Genomic DNA, 21,270 nt, shown 5'->3' with positions numbered 1-21,270 from the left:
ACAGCGGAACTGCATGATAGGGAATGGTTGTCACGATTAAGTGAAAGCTGAAATTGGCCACAATTCAGCAGCCTCTTCATCAAGCTCTCTCTTGGGTGCAGCAAGGGTTCTAACTCCATCTCGAGCTCCAAAGTAGTTTATGCCGACAGCTCTTGCCAGCTCAGTTTTTTCTTGCTTTGCTAGAGATGTATTCCTGGAGCATCCCACTGTATCACCTTCCCCTGCTTAGGTAACTAGGTGTTATGACCAGAATGAAACTCTGGAAGTTTTCAGTTGTCCCCTTAGCCAGTTCCATGGATGCTGTCATTTCCCAAGTGGGCTCTTATGCACCAGTTCCCTTCTGTCCACCACAGCAGCTCTGAGCACTTCACTCCTGCAACTTCCGAGCCCCCTTTACTCTGTCCAAGTTAGAGCTCCGTCTCCATCCCACCGAGGGGCCAGTGTGGAACAGACCAGGGCTCTCAGGCCATGGCAGTGCTAGAACGTGTCTTTGTTTCTCCCAGAGGTGAGGGGGAAAAACACACCTCATTGTCACAACTGAGTTAGGAAACTCTGTTGCTGCAGTTGAAATATGTTTTTCTGAAAAATGAAAACAATGTCCAAAACGGTAGTTTGGGGTCTCTGATGGAATGATTTCCTAAGTCAACGAGCCCCTAAGTCTTTGGTGGGAAACCAACCGCCCCTCATAACCTTGGGGTATCCACAGGGTGTGCACAGTATTAAACTGCTATCTTCTCGTTGCGAATCAGCCCCCAACTATAAATTTCTCCATTCAAACAAGATAAAGGTTTTTTTAACAAAAAAATTGTTTAATTTTCTGCACTGATATTTGTACAACTGTAAACTCAAGGAATCATCTGATACTTGTATAAACCTGGGGGAATAGTTAATAAGCACCTTCATTCAATGGTTTCCACAGTTTAAGAATTGACCATTTGAAGACTTCTAGAATGAATCTAGTAAAATGAATAAAAGTTATAAAATTATATAAAATTATGACAAACATTTGTTATAGAGGGCTCGATATGGGATGATAAATATAAAAAAAGTGAAACTAATTCAGGGGGCTGGGATGGATAGAAGACCCATGTGTTCCCCAAATCTCGTGACTCTCGGGGATATATTTGGCTCTCAAAACAAGCTCCAATTATTCAAGGTAAAGGGTCTTTCCCGATCCAGGTGCCAATGGGATGCCAAAGCAGATGAGGCCAACGCAGGGCAGGGGTACAGGCTGAGGGGGATGAGCTCACTGAGGTTTGCAGTAAGGGGAAACATGTCTTCCCCAAGGAGAAAAACAAGCAAATTCTTCTATGTCTTCAAGCCTAAGTGTTCTTTGGCAAAAGGGACCGTTTTTTCTTTGGGATTATTAAAGAGCTTTTCTCATTGCTGTTGTTAAATACCCTTTTCTATCCTTTCCTCTTGATCGATCTCCTTGTGATACTTTCTGCTGAGCCTTCTCTACTTCCTTACCCTAATCTTTACTGACTTCAAATCCTTATGCTCAGCTTTGAATCCAAGATTCCTATTGTTCTGCAACTCTGGGAAGCAGCTGGTAAAAGATAACACTAGCTACTTTTCTGGCCAGGAGAGGTTTCTAAACAAACTGTGGACATGTAAACATGACAGGTGACAATGGTCCCTTTAAGTACACCAATGAGCAATCAAGGGTCTGGATCAGTAGCATAAATACTTGATCTGGCCCTTGTAGATGAGAAGACAGCCAGCAAGGGCCATGAGTAGAGGGAGAAGCTAAGGAGACATGAGCTCATGTTGGCTGAGGGCAGGAGGTGAGGCCCTGGTACCAGCCCGCAGCTATGCTTAAAGCCAGGGAGGCTGGGCATTGGTGCCAGCAGTGGGGTCATGCTGCTCAAGAGACCAGATGCTGGCATCGAGGTGCTCTGGGCAAAGAGGAATAATTTGGTAACTGCTGGTGAATTTAAGGCACATCCAAAGAATCCTCATCCTCAAACATCTGACTCTATACCTTCAAATTCCTACCACTGGACTCTCCTTTGATGGAAGGCTTTATCTACCAAAGGCTACTGCTGAAATGCCAGTAACTTATCTGGGAGGGGCTGCCCATTATCGCCCACAGATATCCATACGGCCCTATGACAGGGCAGGTTTTGAACGAAAGGTGGGACAGGATGCAGGCGGTACAGAACTCAGGGGTGGCAGGAAGCTAGGAGTTGGGAGAGGGAATTCAGAGCACCAAAAGAAAAGAGGGGGGGACAGTTAACTCCCTCCTTCATTCACAGCCTTGCTTAGGTGGCCCTGGCTGGTGCGTCAGGGAGTTAACGCCACAGGGGAAGGGGCAGCTCATGTGTGGGGAGGCTCCACTCCACTTAGGGGATGCTAAGCTGGGGAAAGGTTCCAGAGCACTGGGATGGGCATAAAATCCTCACTCGGAGGTGGTGGGGTTCTGTCTGTGTGGAGGGGAAGAGGCTTTCTCATTCTAGAAGCCCAAGGCATCTGTTTTGGGAAACAGGGGAACACCATTGGGGCTCAGGCTGGGTAGGATCTGGGCGTGGAGGCCAAGAGGCCAGAGTTTTCAGTCTGGACCCTTTTAAGGAGGGTGCTGCCGAATACGTGCAGAGAGAATGAGGCACTCTTGTCTTCATTTCCGCTCGATGCAGTCAACTCCCAGAGTGTTGTCAGGGCAACGGCAGGTCCTGCTTCCAGGTGTGGCCAAGCAGAGGTGGGTACAGCCACCATTGTTCACTGAGCAATAGTTGTGACCTGAAAAAGGCAAAATCAGTTCAAGGGCTACAGAAGAGAGTAACCTACATATTAGCCCCATTTTTGATTTCCACGCCAAGCATGTGGGTGTTCCAGGAAGAGGGAGTCCTCGCCATTTAAGGATTTACCAGATGGGCAAAACTCAATTCCTGAGTTGGGGACTGATTTACCATCAGAGCTGGGAGCTCTTAGTATAACACGGAGCTGGGATTTTCAAGCACAAAGTGCTCTCAGTCTAGCCTGTCCACTCGGCTTTGCATCAGCCTGGAGGTAGGTGGGAAGCCATGGAGCGCAAGTCTGGGGAGGGGTCTCAGAGAGGTGGCACAGCAGATTCTAGAGCCACACTGCCTAGCTCCCCCACGGCTGTGCCACTGTGAGCTGCGTGGCTTTGGGCAAGTGGCTTCGGTTCCCTTATTAATAAAATGGGACAAGAACGGTACCTACCTCATGGGGTTGCTCTGAGGATTAGTGAACTCATGAGTACCCAGCACTGAGAAGGCTGGGTTAATACACATGGTCGTGATTATTAGCAGCAGTGATTTTTTTTTAAAGATTTATTTATTTATTTATTTATTTATTTATTTATTTATTTATTTATTTTTGATAGACACAGAGAGAGAAAGAGGCAGAGACACAGGAGGAGGAAGATGCAGGCTCCATGCCGGGAGCCCAACGCGGGACTCGATCCCAGGACTCCAGGATCACGCCCTGGGCCAAAGGCAGGCGCCAAACCGCTGAGCCACCCAGGGATCCCCAGCAGCAGTGATTATTAATACGGCTGTTAGGTCAAATGGATGGACTCTTGAAGCAGCAGAGATCGTAACACGGATGTTCCTATTTGGAACCTGAAGGCTGCATATATCTAGACCCAGCCCAAGATTCAGTACTTTCCCTCACCCTGGTCCATCACCTCCACCTCATCCTCTCATGTTTTCAGTGTGGCTCATCTACTAAATAATGAAGACCCTTGAGGGAAGGGGCTGTGTCTCACCTGCCATGTGCTCAGGGCTACGAGAGCCCAGGCAGGGAGCAGCCAGGGCCCCCCAGCCCCTGACTAGTAAGAGCACAGGTGGGTTACCTTGGGGACACTGAGACAGGGCCGTGGTGACACCATATAGCCGGGTCTGCTTGTGGGGGTGGAAGGCATCAGTCTCTTTGGAAATAGCAAGATCTACAGCAACCACGGAATTCCTGTGGAACACCAAAGGGCAGAAGGTAAAAGACACATCTGATGGCTCCAACTTTCTGCCTACAAGGTGGCCTTTTCTGTGGTTTTGGGGCCACGAAGAGACACGTTGGCCTTACTGCCTAGCCATCCCCACTCCCTCCTCCTGGGGAGGGACAAGCCTGCATTTCTCTGCCTTCCTGGAAAGGACAAGGACAAAGATTAGCAAGCTCTCCCCTCAGCTCTAAATTCCAAACTGGGAAATTGGCTTTCCATCCGATGCCCTGGGTCCCAGTTGCTTGCTTGGCTTGACGCCCCATGTTTGCAGGAAGGGGTGGTCCAGCAGGGGCTTTGGGAATATTGCAGTTTAAGAAGTGTAATGCAATAGGAGCCTGGGGTGGGCATGGAGCCTACCAGCCAAGGGACCCCAGGCCAGCTCTCGGGGAAAGAACAGACATTCTCCCAAGTCCAAGTATACATACTTGAAGCTGCCCAGCCAGGAGCATCAGATGATAAACAGCACCTCCTACCCCCCAGGTGCCCTCTGCCTCACTCCTCTTCCCCCTCCTCTCCTGACAACCAGAAGGCCAAGGCAGACAGCAGGTGTCTCTGGGCGCTGGAAGGTCAGGTCAAGAGGCCACATGGGGAGGGCTTGGCCTCCCAGAGACAGGGCAGCAGGGCAGGCTCCCCGGCCCCCGCTGACGTACGTCTTCCAGTCCGTGTAGTACAGATTCTTCCCATAGCTTGTAACAGCAAAAGGGTACTGGAGCCCTTCGAGAACCCTGCGTCGGCCAGACTCATCGGGCTTCAGACACTCTACCCGATTGGTGCCTGTGTGGAGCGAAAACAAGTGGTTTATTGTGCAGCCAAGAAACGGCCCCTTTATGACAAAACCAGTAACGAGGGCCGGGGTGAGAGAAGTCGGTGTTACAATGACAGATCCTGGAGAACACATGAGACCTGCTCTTGAACAGCAGAAAGCTTTTGCCCTGCCCTGCCCCTCTTACTGGTCAGCACCCCCCCTCCATTGGGGATCCATACCTGATTCCGATGCAGGTCGGGGCAGGGGGGCCTCTCCTTGTTCTGCCCATTCCCAGAGCAGCTTGGGGATTAAGTAGGAATGATGACATCTTCCAACTCTCACTCAAGTCCCTACTGCCTGAAGCCTCCCAGCCCCTCCCTCCCTGCACTCCAAGCCCTTAACCATCGTTAACATGCCCCATGGTTGCAACCGCACATGGCCCCACATCAGCGCCCAGACTAGGGCTAACTTAAGCCTTGCATTGTCCTTTAATTGTGCAAGATTTATTCCTGTGCTCCCTGGATGCAAGATGCGGTCCCTGCACTCCCGTGGCACCTGATGGTGTTGGGAAAAGGGTAGGTACTCAGGAGACACTTAACAGATGACTGACCATACTCTCCCACTAAGCATCCCGCCCACATCCCTTGATACCCCAGGGTAGGGGATCTCATCAGGATTGTACACCTTTATTTTCCTTGGCTCCAGGTCCTGCCTGGGCCCCTGAGGACAGCTGTAAGCCACAGAAATATAAGTCACGAATTGCATAAAAGATAGATAATAATATGATGAGGACTGGCTCTATGGGTCAGCAAACTTTTTCTTCAAGGGCCAGATGGTAATTAAGTTTTGGGGGCCGAGAGGCAAAATTGAGGACATAATGGATGCATTTACATAACCTCTGAAAATGTAACATTTAAAAATGTAAAAACCATTTATAGCACCTAGATGTAAGCAAAACAGGTGGCTTGTTTGCACTGGCCCATGGGCTAGAGGTTGCTGATGCCCAACTTAGCCAGCTGAGAACTTGCCCTGGATAGCGAGCATCAAGCCTAGAGAAACAATACATTTCAGAGAAAAGATGGGCCGCTATTTTTGTGCAGAAAAGTAAGACAGCTATCTCATGCCCCCTTCCCTGTAATAGATACCAGCCCAGAGTGGGTAAGAATAATTGTTTAACTAAAAAAAAAAAAAAAAAAAGCACTGTTCCAACCCAGGGGTCAGGCCTGGGGCTCTTCATCACCTGCATCCACCCAGCAGAGCTGAGACGAGTAGGCATCAAATGTCAGCCCATTGGGCAAGCCCAGGTCATCCTGCACAAGAATCCTTCGGTTGGTGCCATCCATGTAGGAAGTTTCAATTTTGGGGCTATCTCTGTTCCAGTCTGTCCAATAAAGGTTCCTGGAGGAGGAAAAGGAATGGAAAGAGGAAGAGAAATAACAAAGATGGATGAGAAGAAGTTTATTAAAACAACTTTAAAAGAACCTATGATGGGGCACCCAGGTGACTTAGTTGGTTAGGTATCTGGCATCAGCTCAGGTCATGATCCCAGGGTCCTAGGATTGAGCCCCCTGAGCAGGAAGTCTGCTTCTCCCTCCCCCACCATAGCCCCCACTCATGCTCTCTCTCGCTCTCACTACCTCAACTAAATAAATAAAATCTTTAAAAAAAAAAAAACACCTATGATGAAGACATTGTCAGACATTCAAATGCAGGATGGCTAATGGGTCTGGAGGTGATGAGACACGTTTTCCTTTGCAAAAATACTTGGATTTGGTTCTTCAATTGAACGTGGTTACTCTGTTACTAATGAATTTACTTCCCTTAAACATAACTGACATATTGTATCTTGCTAAAGACAAATTGTGTCTTGTTCAAAAAGACAGCACAAAACAGAACACCACAGCAGAGACAAACACATAGGAATTCCTGTATGCTGTTCCCACACAGGGGGACACAGCAGACCCAGGGGTTCAGGGTGGCCACAGAACTAGGGATGTGGCCTCACAGGGAAGGGATCAAAGTGTGAAGGTGCCGAGGGCCTGGTGTGGATTTAGAGCTTATTGTAGGGAAAAAGAAAGCACTGATGTGAAGACAAAATCCTAGAAAGGGGTCTCCGAGGCAGCCGTGTTGTGTTGGCCTGAGGCCCAGGGGTATGTTTATGCTACTCTGATACCATTCTGGGGTGGAGAGAGCACAGGTGTTAATCCACATTCAACTCAAATGGAAATAACCAGTTTCTGAGCTGTCAACTTACAGAGTCTCTTCTTAAAAGATTTAAAAGTGGAGCATGGGATCAAGTCCATGATCATGGGAAATTGCAATCCTGTTCATCCTGTAACGCATCCATTTCAGGAGAGCGATGCTGGAGTTAGAGCCTAATATTTGAGGATATCCGAAAGAACAGTTGCAAATGGAATGGACACACACACACAGAGATTTATACAAAGATACCCTCTCACGGAATCCGTGATGATGCCTCTGGGATTCACCAAATCAGTCTCAAACAGCACCCGGCGCTGGGTGCCATCCAGCTTTGCAACTTCTATTCGATCCAAGTGAGAATCAGTCCAGAAAATGTTGCGGCCAAGATGGTCAAGGGCAATACCTTCTGGACTTCCAAGATCTAGAACCAAACACAGAACATTTCTGGGTTTTGTAAGCAGGTATGATGAAGTTTTTCTGATTGCTCAGTGTTATTTCTCTTGGGTGCAATCCTTGCACTTTGGGAAAACAAATGGGTATGTGAAATGCCTGTTGCTTATAAGCTAAGCAACACTCAAAGCGACAAATTTAAAAAAATGTCACTCATTCATCCAGCAGACACCTACCCTGTGTGCCCCACTGGGAACCAAGCCCACGACAACACCTAAGCTGTGTCCCCGGCTTCCAGGAGCTTGCAAGCAACCACAATTGAGACTGAGTTCTGTTTTTATGGGAACATGGAGGAGGATGCTGGCCTTGGCCTGGGGAGACCCTGGAAGGGTTTCCTGGGGTGGGGTGGTGTCACCTCGTGTAGCTGGCTCCCAAAAGACCAGGAGGAGTTTGTCAGGAGAAGATCCTGGATGAGAGTTAGCCAGCTAGTGGGCCCAGCACAAAACTATAAAGGAAGATTGGACCCAACTTGAAGTGAACTATATATCATTTTGCATGGCTGGTGTCCATGACGATGGGAGAGCTGCCAGAGGTGTAGGATGCTCATGTTAAGGAGCTTAGAGCTTATCCCACAAGCAAAGAGGAGGCATATGAAGATCTTAAGAGGAGAATAGCACAAAACAGATTTGCCTTATTCATTAGTTATTGGAGGGAAAGGGTCATCTCAGAGAAGTAACAGCAAGAAATCATAGTTGTTGTTATTTCTATAGAAGTTTTAGGAGTACAAAGAAGGGATATCAGTGATCACAAGTAACACTCCCAGAAGTCTTCTGGGTTATAAGTAACTGATTTTCAAGCCAGGGGTTGCCACAGGGTAAGCTGACAGCAATACGAACCTTCGGTGCCCACCTAACCTAACCACAAGTTCAAGACTGCAATGATTCCCCGACTACAAATGAAAGCAAATTAAACATTAGGACGGTAGCTATCAGGGTTCTGCTGGTGTCACTTAGGGCTCTTTCTCCTCTACTGACTAGAGAATTGAAGATCACTTAGTATGGTTGCAGTGTAAGCAGGAAGGGGAAGAGGCCAAGGATGGGATCCAAGGTTTGAGGAAATCATCCCCACACTGTGTTTCTTCATCAATGTGTAAGCAACTCAGACTCTCAGCTCTTGTATCAGCCTTCACTGGACTCCTAATATGACTGACTGCAGATGCTGAGAATACCAAAGCCCCACCCTCCCGGAAAGGACCCCTGCCAGAGGAAGTTTATTAAGAATTAGAAACAGCCCTAGAACAAGGTTTTTATTATTCAAATCAGCAGTAGAGATTTGTGAAGTATTAAAACTTTTCCCACGTCCCTAGGGGAGAAAGGACAGCAAGCCTGACCTCCAGAGACCTCTTCTGTCTTTCCGACAAAACCAGAATAAACCATTCTGGGGTATATTTCCTCTGCCAGTGACACAAGCCATTCAAACACACAGATAGAAAAGTAGAGGGAAAGGCGGCTCAGTGGCACTGCCTGACAAGATGCCCAGGGCCCTCAGAAACTCCGTGTCGTGCTGTCTCCTTACAAACAGCTCTAATCCTGACTTCGAACCCATGAGCAACCAAATCTTCTCCTCCATCCAGGAAAATGCTTCCTTTTGAACTCTCATGCCAAAGAAAGGTCTGTGTAGTTACTGTGTAGTCAGGGAAAGAAGGGAAGATAGCAAGGCAGTATATTCCATACTGCTTATGTCAAGAGGAAACAGATTATGACACTTATTAAAGATATTTGGCTAGGAGTTTCACTCAAGGAAAGAGAGACAGCCTTACCATTTGGATCACATGAAATAAAGAAGAGCTCCCCACTTCCACCTTCATTCACGAGGGAGGCACCAACTTGTTTCATGACAAAAACTGAAGAGGAAGTCTCTTTCTCTCTTTTGAAATAAAAGAAAATTTATGCCCAGTGATCTTCCTTCTACAAAGATCACATTCTAGTTTAATTCTGTGTTTTCACAGTGGACTTTTGCCCGGAATGTTTCTTGCTGAGCTTAAAGCTTTCTTGGATGATTATCAGTTCCAGAAGCAACAGGAAATAGCAGTGATGACCTCCTCCCCTCTTCCACTGGGTTTTAAAGTCAAAGCATAGATAACAGCAACATTTTTAACAGAGAGAGAGAGGACACCCAGAAAAAGGCATTTTCAAAATTCTGTTCATTAAACCAAACTATGAAAACTAGCAGACATTAAATAGCACCCTGGCTTCCAGAAAATGATGCAGCAGCCTATGTCAAAAGCTAGATGTATTTAATTCAACCTCAGCTTGATTCCTATTGCATCATCTTTTGTGAAGGAACCAAGGAAGGAAGAAAAAAAAAAAAAACTGTATGACCAATACAGGCACAGGGACCCTTCCAGAATATCAACTGCTACAGAAACATTAAATTGGAAATTGGAAAAGCAACATTCAGCCTCAAGGAAAAAGAAATACCAAGTGAGGCTCATATGTTTTGAAGATGTATCTTTGATTTGAGTGTTTTGCAAAGGAAGCAAAATGATTTTACATGAGGACCATCGTTGTCAAGACAATGTCTTTTCATTGAAAATATCTGCAAGTCAGCTGAGGAGTTACTGACTTAGTGACATGTAATATTTGACTTTTTCAGTAAAGGGGAATTTATAGAAGTCCTTGGATTTTGGTTGTAATGGCCTTCAATCTTGATAAAACATATCTATGTAAAATAGTTATGACTTGTTGAATGGAGGCATAACAATAACACACAAGTTCTTGACTTAAATCGACCTCTGTAAATTAAGAAATTGAGGTTAAATGTTGAGGGGTCAGCTGTGCCAAAGTGTTATGCACTTCATTATCAGTAACACAACTAAAAATTGAGGAATGTTTATGAAACTTCAGCCTGCTTTACTGTACTCCTCTGGCACAGGCAATCTGAGCAACTCAGGGAGGGTAAGGTAGAAAAGACCTCCTTCCACCGTTATGTTACAGGCTGAAGTGACAACTTTTGACCTGAAAACCATCTTGGGAATAGACAATTATCAGGGATTATATTTGCCAATATATTTGTAATTCTCCCAACTTCATGATGCATCTGCCTAATGGAGCATACCATGGGGCAGACATTCTGAGAATCAATTCTAGGCTCGACAGATAGAGAAGAAATATATATCCTAAGTGGAGGGTTGAGTTTGGCCTTTATTGTTCATTAAAACTTGCTAGATAAGTGTTAAGAGAAAGGCGTGGGCACTTACCCTATTTTAATCTTATTCTTCTTAGGCTAGCAACAAATCTCAGCTAAAGTGTTTGTGATTTAATGAAGAGTTCGTGGACGACTTTTCAGAGAAAGCTGGAAAGGGTGGTGTTGAGGCCGAGAACCCAGGTCCACTCAAATCATGATATCCTGTATGCAACCACACACTCCACCCCTCTGCTCTCCCCCAAGAGCCACTTGGGCTGCAGGAAGCCAAGTCGAGAAGGAAGAATGCTTGCCCACCTTGTCGAATGATGGTGGTTGGCTCTCCGCCATGCATACTGGCTCTCCCAATGGAAGGCTCACTGATGTCAGTCCAGTAAACCATCTTGTCCACACAGTCGAAGGCCAGTCCAATGATGACTTTATCCTGGAAGTGCAGACAGCTGTAAGAGTGGCCCACCCACTAGCAACTGAGTGACCAATGATGGTAGGACTCTTTCATGTGATTACAGGCATCTGGACTTTTTTAATGAAGTGTTTTTAGTCCATTTAAAAATGTTTATTATTGAGTTGTAGGAGTTCTTTATGCAGTTCAGATAAAAATCTTTTGTTGTATACATATGTATGCGTGTGTGTGTATTTCCACTCATGTAGCTTTTTTCTCGCTTTTTTTGTTTGTTTTTATTTTTTAAATTTTCTTAATGGTATTTTTGAAAAGCAAAAGTTTAAAATATTTATTAAGTTCAATTTATTATTGTTTCTCTTATGACTAATACTTTTTTTTTTTAAGATTTTATTTATTCATGAGAGACACACAGAGAGAGACACACACACAGACACAGGCAGAGGGAGAGGCAGGCTCCACGCAGGGAGCCCAACGTGGGACTTGACCCACGGTGTGACTCTAGGACCACACCCTGGGCTGAAGGTGGTGCTAAGCCACTGAGCCACCCGGGCTGCCCGACTAATATTTTTGTATATTATCTAAGAAATCTTCACCTATCTAAAGATCATTTTAAAAGAGACACGAATAGGGCACCTTAGTGGCTCAGTCAGTTAAGAGTCTGCCTTTAGCTGAAGTCATGATCTCAGGGTCCTGGAACCAAGCCCCAAGTCAAGCCCCAGGTCAGGCTCCCTGCTCAGCAGGGAATGTGCTTCCCTCTCTGATGCTCCTCCTGCTTGTGACGCATGTGTGCTCTCTCTCTCTCTCTCTCTCTCTCTCATATGCAGGCACAGGCACACACATGCAGTCTCTCTCTCAGATAAATAAAATCTTAAAAAAAAAAAGAAATAATGGAAAGAGGTAAAACCACTCTAAGACAATTAGATTGTTTATGTAGAAAATCCTGAGGAATCTATAAAACTATTATAACTACCAATTGAACCCAGCAAGGTTGCAGGGTACAAGGTCAATATAAAATTGTATTTCTATGCACTAGCAAAAACTAAAAATTTTAAAACAGTAATTCTTATATTTGCCCCCAAAACAAAGTATTTAAGAACAAATATTTTTAAATGTGCAAGATTCTACACTGAATATTATAAAACATTGCAGAATAAAATCAAAGAAGAGCCAAATAAACAGAGATAAATTAGTTTAATGGATCCTAAGATTTAATATTGATATCAATTTTTCCTAAATAGGCTTAAAAGAGACACAAATAGGGCACCTATTGTGCACCTTTTGATATCAAAATCTCAGCAGGCTTTTTTTCCCCTTTGGTGGAAACTTACAAGTTTACTCTAAAATGTCTATGGAGGGGCCCCTGGGTGGCTCAGTGGTTGAGTGTCTGTCTTTGGCTCAGGTCATGATCCTGGGGTCCTGAGATCGAGTCCCACATCAGGCTCCCCACAGGAAGCCTGCTTCTTCTCTCTCTGCCTGTGTCTCTGCCTCTCTCTGTGTCTCTCATGCATAAATAAATAGAATCTTAAAAAAAAAATAAAGTAAAATAAAATGTCTGTGGAAATTCCAAGTAAATATATAAAGAACTCCTACAACTCAGTAACAACAAACAAGCCAATGACAAAATGAGCAAAGGACGTGAGTAGACATTTTTCCAAAGAAGATACACGAACAGTCCATAAATGCATGAGAAGATGGAAATATCGTTCGTTAGAGAAACAAAAATTAAAACCACTATAAGACACTACTTCACAAGTATTAGGATGGCTGCCGTGAAGACCAAAAAATAATAAATGTTGAGAAGTTGGAATCTTTGTACTGTGCTCGTATGTCTGTAAAATGGTGCAGGTACTGAGGAGAATGCTATGACATAAAAAATAAATCTATAGAATTGCCATATGATTCAGAAATTCCAGGCCTGGTTTATATTACTAAAAAGTGAAAACAGATATGTGTACACCCATGTTCACAGCAGTGTCATTCATAATAGCCAACGGATGGAAGCAACCCAAGTGTCCATCGATGGATGAATACATAAACAAAATGTGGTAAATCTATGCAACAAAATATTATTCAGCTTAAGAAGGAAGGAAATTCTGATACCTGCTACAACATGGATGAACTCTGAGGATATTTTGCTAAGCAAGCAGGTTACAAAAGGATACCACAGAATTCCAAAGGCATGGGGTATCTAGAGGAGTCAAATCCACAGAAACAGAAAGTAGACTAGTAGCTGCCAAGGGCTGGGGAAGGAGGGAGTTATTATTTAATAAGTACAGAGTTTCTGTTTGGTTGATGAGTGGCTGGTGGTGATAGTTACACTGTCACTGTGAAGTGGTTAAAATGGTAAAAATATACACAAAAAAATCAACTAAAAGAACACAATGAATATTCATCCTGGTGTCAGCACCCTCCCCTCCACCTATTCCACCTCAATTTTTTGCTTTTGCTACTGTCACCTGACATTCAGGCTCTACCCTTGATCTCGGGCAACAATGACTGTCACAGGGAGCTCAAGCCTCTCCCGCTACCTGAGCGTGTGCACTGGAGGACACAATGAAAGAACAATGATGATTGTCCCTGCAAGGATTTATGTTTCACTGAGGCAACAGAAGAACCCAAAGATCACTTATTCATTCAGAAAAAAGTTTTTGAGTGCCAAGCCCTGTTTTGGCTCTAGGAATCCAACTGTAAAACAAATGCCTCCATGAAAGAGATGGACAGTTTCTGGTCTCGCGTGCTTACATTCTTAGGGGGAACATATATATCAGATACAGAGCATATATGTTGATATACAATGTACTAAGCAGTGTGGAGTGATATGGTAAAGACCAAGCATGACAGGGAGACAGAGCAGTGCAGACAGGGTGGCCAGGACAGGCCTCCCAGAGAGGTGACATGCCAACAGAAATCTGAACCAGGTGAGGCAGGAACTGCACAAGTGTCTGGGAGGGACAGGACTCCTGGTGGAGGCACAGCAAGTGCAAAGGCCCTGAGATGGGGATGTGTGTGGTGTGTTGAGGACCAGCCACAGGACCAGACAGCTGAAGCTGCTGAGTGGGAGGACGATGACAGGGAATGGGGTGGGGAAAGTAGCTGGAGGCCATGGGAAAAACTGGATTTTATTCTGGGTGAAGGGAGAACCCATCAGAGGGTTTTGAACAGGGGAAGAACATGAATCCAAGAAGCTTTGAAAGCCTTCTTCACTCCTTCTGGGACCTGAGGGCCCCCTCTGCTCTTGCAACCCCGCCCCCAGGTCTCAGGTCTGGTTTCTTTCTGAGCAGGGGTCAGGATTGCAGATGAAAGTTAATGGCTTTTCAGAAGTGTCCAACCTCTAACAGACAAAAATCCCCAACTCACAAAATGCATCTTTGATGCTTTGAAAAGCTTTAAGATGAAGCTTTTTATTGCCTTGCAGCAGATATGAGGATCTTTAGTTGATGATCTGCCAACTGTGAGCCCCTTTATTAATTTAGCAGGAATGGCAAGGTGGGACCTGGGAGACACACACGGACCAGATACTCAAGTTGTGTGGTGCCCCTAACCAAGGGGTCAGATCCCACAGTGGTCTCTGAAAGGCCTCCCTGATTCTGCTCCCATCCCCTCAGGGAGCTCCAGAGGCAGCTCGAGAATACAGTGGCCCCATCTAGAGATGCACACCTGGGATCACACAGAACCCAGAGGCTCCTAAGTCCCAAGGCTCAAGCTCCAGAGCTGGATCTAACTACACCCTGCTTGATTTTCCAGGTCACTGGAGCGGAAGTTGTCACCAACTGCAATTAGCCAGCACTCACCGGAGCATGAAGCAATGTCTTGGCTTCTGTCTTCTGCATGATGCTCCCTTCCAGGGGGAGGTGCTCTATCTTCCCAGTCTGAGCAAAGAGTAAATGGGTCCCAGGTGGCAGGGGAATCACAGCAGTAGGAACTGAGGGTCCATGATGAATCGGGGGAGCCACTGTACTTAGACCTGTGTGGCAGGAGAGGTCATTGAGCAAGGCCTATGGGCAGCAGGAATGTATGCGGTGAGGCACGCATGTGGGTGCACGTACACACACACACACACACACACACACACACACACACATGAATGCCACCTTCACGGCACCACAGACTGCACAGCCACATGATGCCCATGTTGCATCTAACAGCACAAGGAGCAGAAAGCCCACAAAGGGCGTTTGTGAAGTAGATAAGGCAGGGCATGAGTTGAACATGAAAGGTCACATGAAAAAAACAAAAAACCATGAAAAAACCCAAGGGCTTAGCCTTCTCCTTAATAGAAACAGAAATAATGTAACCATTCATGCCCTGCTGCAGGCACTGGCTGCCACAGTGAACCAAAACGACAGCCAGAGCAGTCCCCGAAGCCCCTGTCCCTGCTCACACTCCACTGGAAGATGCTGAGCTTCCCAAAGTCGACCTGCCCTACACACCCCGTCCTGCCTGGTGGGCAAGTCTTGGACCCAACCCAAAGGGCAGGAACGCACCCATCCCGGGCTTTCTGGATCAGGGGCTAATGCTCCCCCAGGTTCGGCCTCACCTCCTAAGTGCTGAACCCCAACGCCTGACACGACTCCCTGGCTCCCCTTGACAAGAACATGCCCTGAGAAGGGACAGGCAGCCTGTGGCGCAGGGTGAGGAGCCCGGAATGCTGAGTCCTGGCTCTTCCTGGGCTGTGTCTCCTGCTCTCTGAAGACAGAGAGCTGGACCTGGTCCTCACTGGGACCACTTCCACCTCTTTCTCCTGCCTGTCTTGCCCAATATACCCAGTCAGTGATGTAGACTAGTCTGACTGATTTCTTTACGATCTCTGGAATCCATCCCTGTCTCCTAACTCACTGCCAGCAGGCCAGATAGCTCCCTCCCTTAATGCCAGGCACTGGGACAGCCCCCACCTCCCCTGTGGGCCTCTCACCCCATCTCAGCTTCTACCGATCAGCTAGCAGTATTTCTAAAACCCAAACCTGGGCAGCCCCAGTGGCTCAGCGGTTTAGCGCCACCTTCAGCCTGGGGTGCGATCCTGGAGACCTGGGATAGAGTCCCACGTGGGGCTCCCTGCATGGAGCCTGCTTCTCCCTCTGCCTGTGCCTCTCATGAATAAATAAATAATAATCTTAAAACCCAAACCTGGTGGGACCAATGTCTACTCAAGACCTTCCCCAGGCTCCTGGCTTCCCTCGGTTTCAACCCCAGGCCCCTCAGCTGGGCATCCAAAGCCCTCACCTTGGCTCGCCTCCTCTCTCCAACCTCTCAGCCTGCATCGGCTGCCTGGAATTGGCCTTCTAGCCACAGCCTCTCTGGGGCTGCTACCTTGGCCCCTGCTTGATAACTTGGTTCACACCATATTGCTCTGGAACACCTTCCCAACTAGCTCCCCACGCCCACCTAAGCCTCTGGGTTTCTCGGGCTCCTCCTCTCTCACAGAGCTTCTCTCCTGCCCTACACCTGCTCACCTGGCCCCTGAGGTTCCCCAGGATCTGAAGCTCAGTTAATGCTGGCTGGATGAATTAATGACCACTTCCTACTCACTTAGCAGCCTTTTAGCAGCTTCAAGAAGCTATCTGGTAGAGGATCAATCCTTGATCATTAGCTCAATTGTGAATGGAGATTCAAGGACTGATTGTATTTGGTTTTGGTCACTTGTTGACAATTACCCATTTTCCACATTTGAGACAGAAGCAGGATTTTAGAGCTGGAAGCCACGCTACAGATTGCTTTGCTCCTCCTTTGGGTGGACGCTGAGTAAACAGAGGCTGAGGCATCATGGGTCCCAAGCTGCATAGCCTGGCCAGCCTCCCACAGGCCCCCGCACCTCCCAGGGGAGGCCTTCGGTTGGTCTCTTCCATGCCTGATACATCCCATGCAGACATTGGAAGGCCAGGCCACCATGGCAGGGAGTGTACTCTGGGAGGCCCACAGCCCCCACACCCTCTGCTACCACAGCAGTACAGCTGCAGCCAGCCCTGCTGGCATTTGTACAGAACAGGTACGCCCAGAAAAGGAAGAGAAGAGGTATGGGGGGGGGGGGGACAGAGTGATGGAGGAGGGGGATGCATGATGAGAAAGACAGAAGAGGGGTGCAGAGGGCAGAGAGGGAGGGAGGGAATGGGGTCCAGGCCAGTGGAGCAGTACAGGATTTAGGGCAGACACAAAGTGCCACCTGTGTCCTGGGCAAGGCCCCCCGATGCTCATGGGCACTGCAACTCTGGCCCCTGAGGCCTTTCCCAGACCCAAGCCCCAAGCTGCGCTGCCCTCCGACTTACAGGGGGGCGTCATCCCGGGCCTGGTCCTGGTGCCCTCCAGCTCCCGGCCGTCGCGATCCACACACCAGCAGTGGCCAGTGCTGCCGTGGCACTGGGTGGGCGTGTAGTGCCCGTGCTCGTCACACTCGGGAACAAACAGGCCCGGCATCACGGGCTGCTGTGGGTCCGTCAGCCCCGCTGCCCGGAGGATGTGTTCTCTCTCCAGCTGACATCGGGTTTTCTCCATTTCTACGACAGAGACAAGGACAAGGGAGGTGGTCAGCCGGGTCACCGGCCAGCGTCCATTGGCCATGGCTGCTGGAGACTGCGCTTGACTCTAACCCGTGAAAGCTGCTGGTTTATGGCTGGGTTTTATTTTGTTCATTTTCTAAACTTTAAAATGTCATATTATTGAATGAATTTAACAGTCAAGAAGACTATATTTACATCTTTTCTTTCTGAAGCGTTTTTTTTCAGTTTGTAAAAATTAAGACAAAACCAACAGAACATAAAATTAGTTATTTCAAAGTGAGCAATTCAGTGGTATTTAGTACAGTCTCAATGTTATGCAACCACCTCCTCTTTGAATTTGGATCCACTGCCTTCAGCTCCAAAGGAACCTTATACTTAGAAGCTGATGCTCTCCACTTCCAGCCCCTGGCAGCTGGTGACCTGCATTGTCTCCATGGATGGTCTATCCTGGACATTTCTAATAAATGTAACACATACGTGTCATGCATATGACATGTGACCTGGCTGCTCTCACTCAGCAGAAGGTTTCTGCGGTTCATTCATGGTGTAGGATCCATCAATGTATCATTCCTTTTTATGGCTGAATAGTATCCCCCTGGATGGCTATTCCACATTTTGTTTACCCATTAATCAGTTGATGGGCATCACCAAAATTTGTTTTAAGAAACATGGTTTCTCTGAAATTTGTCCTTTTTATCATCTCAAGCTTCTTGATTATACACATGGAGTCGAGGTCAAAGATTTGGGAAACCAACACCCCAGGGCACATTTCCTAGCATTTGTGTTTCCTTTTTTTTTTTTTTTTTTTAAGATTTTATTTATTGATTCATGAGAGAGAAAGAGAGAGAGACAGAGACATACACAGAGGGGGAAGTAGGCTCCCTGTAAGGAGCCTGATGCAGGACTTGATTCCAGGACCCCAGGATCATGACCTGAGCCAAAGGCAGATACTCAACCACTGAGTCACCCCCGGCGCCCCTTGTGTTTCCTTTTAATGATGAGCTGTGTTTGGCATGAAACATGGCCTCTTAACCATGCAACTCAGATCCCTAGGCAAGGAAATACTTCTCTGTTGGTGGGGAATTGCTGACAGGAAGGTGTGGCCTGGAATCAACGATTCGCCAGTACACAGAGCTGTAACTGGTTCCGCTCTGCTGGGGTGCAGCCACCACGAGGGCAAGACCAGCACCGCCCTCACTCCTGCAGTATCCACCACACAGAGCAATGCTCAGACACCAGCAAGGGACACTGATTGCTGAGAGCTACACTTTGGCCAAACCAAACCAGGACAACTGCTTCTCTTTTTCCAGGCCTTTCTCTGCCCTATTCATTAGGTGACACACCCTCCCCCATGACCCTGTTTCCCTTCAAAAATCAGCTTAGGCATTTTAGTTCCTTCAGGAAGCCTTCCCAGGCCCTCCATGTCTGGGCCCCCTGTGCCTCCACAGCTCCCGGTGGGCCCTGGGCTCATCTGCCCTGGAGCTCTCGTCACACTGATCCTAAGACTCTGCTCCTGGTTTGTCTCCCTGGGCAGATTTTATTGCATCTCCTTCACCTCCACTCAGGAAGCACCTGAAGAGCAGGAGTGGGGATGCTCATGGGAGTAGCTCAAGGAACTCACATCAGGAGAGAGGGGCCAAGCACAGTTACAATCTGGTGAGTGAGTGTCTTGACAGAAGGGCTCAGAATAGACAGAAACCCAGAAGACATCTTCCCCACAGGTCTCAGAGAGCAAAGGGGTGCCAAAGGGCCATTTCTGATCTTCACTGTAAGAGTGTGGTTATGTATAGACCTAGGACCAGGCTCACTGATTTTTCCTTTTAAGGGGCAGAGAGTAAATATTCAGTTTTGTGGCCTGTATGGTCTTTGTCACAACGACTCCACTCTGCTGTTGGGCCATGGAAGCCACCAAATTTAATACATGAACAAATGAGAGTTCTAATAAAACTTTATTCACAAAAACAGACAGTGGTCCAGATTTGACTTGGGGGACTGTAGTTATCAACCCCTGCTCTTGGGCATTACTAGTGATGTTAGGGAGAAATTTTATATGAATACACTAATTCACATATTACTATGTATTAACTAATATATTAACGTATTGGTAATAACATATATTGTAATATATAATATATTTCATAGAACTTTGTGTCTGAGAATAGTTTTTGATTCTCAGTTCCACCACTTTTGGAGTTATCTTCGGCATGTCAGCAATGCTGGACGAGTCCTACCCCTCAGCTGTAGAACAGCACTGGCAGGAGTAACTCATCTCATGTATTATTTTGAGGAGTATGTGAAATATGAGGAGACTGCACACAGAGGGAATTTTAAACTCTACAGTCAAATGTTCCTGTATGAGTATATCTATCCAACATGGCCTTCATGGTGGCTTCAGGGTGGGTGTTGCCAGTAAATGCTTAAAGTATCTTTTGTCTATGTTGCCAATTCTCACACTAGCCTGCTTCCAGCGGTTGCTCCCTTGATCAGAAGAAGTGAACATGCCAGGAAAGTGTGTCTGTTGTGTTGAACCTGGCAAGAGAGAAGTGTGTATGCCTTTCCTTTTGTTCTAAGGGCTAATATAAACAAACAAACAAATATTTGATGTAGGAAGAGGTAAATAAGGATACAAAGAAGCCATCTGCTTGAGAATGAAGATGTTGGGGTTTGTTGGCTCTTGGATGTAGAACACGTTTACTTCCTCAGTATCTTGCACCTGCACAGGGTTTTAGAGTTCCTATAGAAACTGTATCCAGGGCAGCCCCCGTGGCACAGCGGTTTAGCGCTGCCTGCAGCCTGGGGTGTGATCCTGGAGACCCAGGATCGAGTCCCACGTGGGGCTCCCTGCATGGAGCCTGCTTGTCCCTCTGTCTGTGTCTCTGCCTCTCCCTCTCTCTCTCTCTGTGTCTCTATGAATAAATAAACAAAATCTTAAAAAAAAAAAAAAAAAGAAAGAAAGGATTAGGCATTCAGAAACCTGCAAGTAGGTTGACACCACATTCCAGGTACGTTTTTGTAGGTAATCGCTTTGCCTGAAGAAAAAAATGAAACTGGGCCTTAGCAAGGTCACGAGGTAGAGAATGTTCCTTGGTGTCTGTTCCTTGTAAGGGATGGAACAATAAAAAAGAAAAGAAAGAAAAAAAAGAAACTGTATCCACTCACACATGTTTTGTCTAATTCTCTTCTTGAATCCTATACAACTGGCAACTATAGTTTTTACACCAAATGAGAGACCCAAGGCTCATATTGGGGAAGGGGTTCCCAGGCCACAGAGCTAGAAGTAGCTCAGTTCAAGCTAGAACCTGGCTTTTTGGATTCCTAGCCCAATGCCTGCCTGTCCACACCCATGAGCCCAGGGCCCAGGATGGTTCAAGCATGTTGGACGTGTTACGTCAACGTGATATATACTAGTGAGCTTAACACACTCGCTGAAATTATCTGTGGTCCACAGACTTATTTTCCTTCCGTCGACAGCTGTATATGGTGCTGCCTTTCCAACTAGGAAACAGGCCTGTTGCTCTGCGCACTATCAACCACACCACACTTGTGAGAAGTAAGGGGTTGCTCCATTTTATGTGGCTGATAGTTTTGTGTTGATGTGGTGTTTGGCCAACATATGAAATCTCAAGTGATCTAGAATTTATGGTGAACCTTTTAAGTGCTGGAGGAGAAAACTTACCAATTGTGACTCAGGAAATGGAATTTCCAGTGTGTTTATGGGAACCTGTGATGGTGCTGGGTTTTTAGGGATAGCTTCTCAGGCCCAGCCAGAAGGCAGTGGGAACAGCTCCAGGATCCCACTGAGGATCCCAGCCCTCCATGAGGAGTTCTCCACTGTGAGTGGGGTGGGGAGGAGTAATAGAGACACATTTCCTGG

General features: G+C 46.8%; 1 protein-coding gene across 1 annotated transcript in view; it reads right to left on the bottom strand.

The window, feature by feature from the left end:
• Positions 1–788: 788 nt before the first annotated feature.
• The window catches only part of NID1 (nidogen 1), an 83,006-nt gene continuing 62,524 nt past the window's right edge, over positions 789–21,270 (bottom strand). The window contains exons 13-20 of the mRNA XM_025448448.3: positions 17,166–17,393; positions 14,697–14,869; positions 10,800–10,926; positions 7,158–7,329; positions 5,947–6,104; positions 4,612–4,735; positions 3,818–3,930; positions 789–2,739 (exon numbers count right to left, since the gene is read on the bottom strand). Of these exons, the coding sequence (XP_025304233.1) occupies positions 2,618–2,739; positions 3,818–3,930; positions 4,612–4,735; positions 5,947–6,104; positions 7,158–7,329; positions 10,800–10,926; positions 14,697–14,869; positions 17,166–17,393 (1,217 nt within the window). The 3' untranslated portion in view covers positions 789–2,617. The remainder of the gene's footprint in view (positions 2,740–3,817; positions 3,931–4,611; positions 4,736–5,946; positions 6,105–7,157; positions 7,330–10,799; positions 10,927–14,696; positions 14,870–17,165; positions 17,394–21,270) is intronic.

Source organism: Canis lupus, chromosome 4, assembly GCF_003254725.2.
Source record: "Canis lupus dingo isolate Sandy chromosome 4, ASM325472v2, whole genome shotgun sequence".
NCBI classification, from domain to species: domain Eukaryota; kingdom Metazoa; phylum Chordata; class Mammalia; order Carnivora; family Canidae; genus Canis; species Canis lupus.
This window is presented reverse-complemented; position numbering and strand designations above follow the sequence as displayed.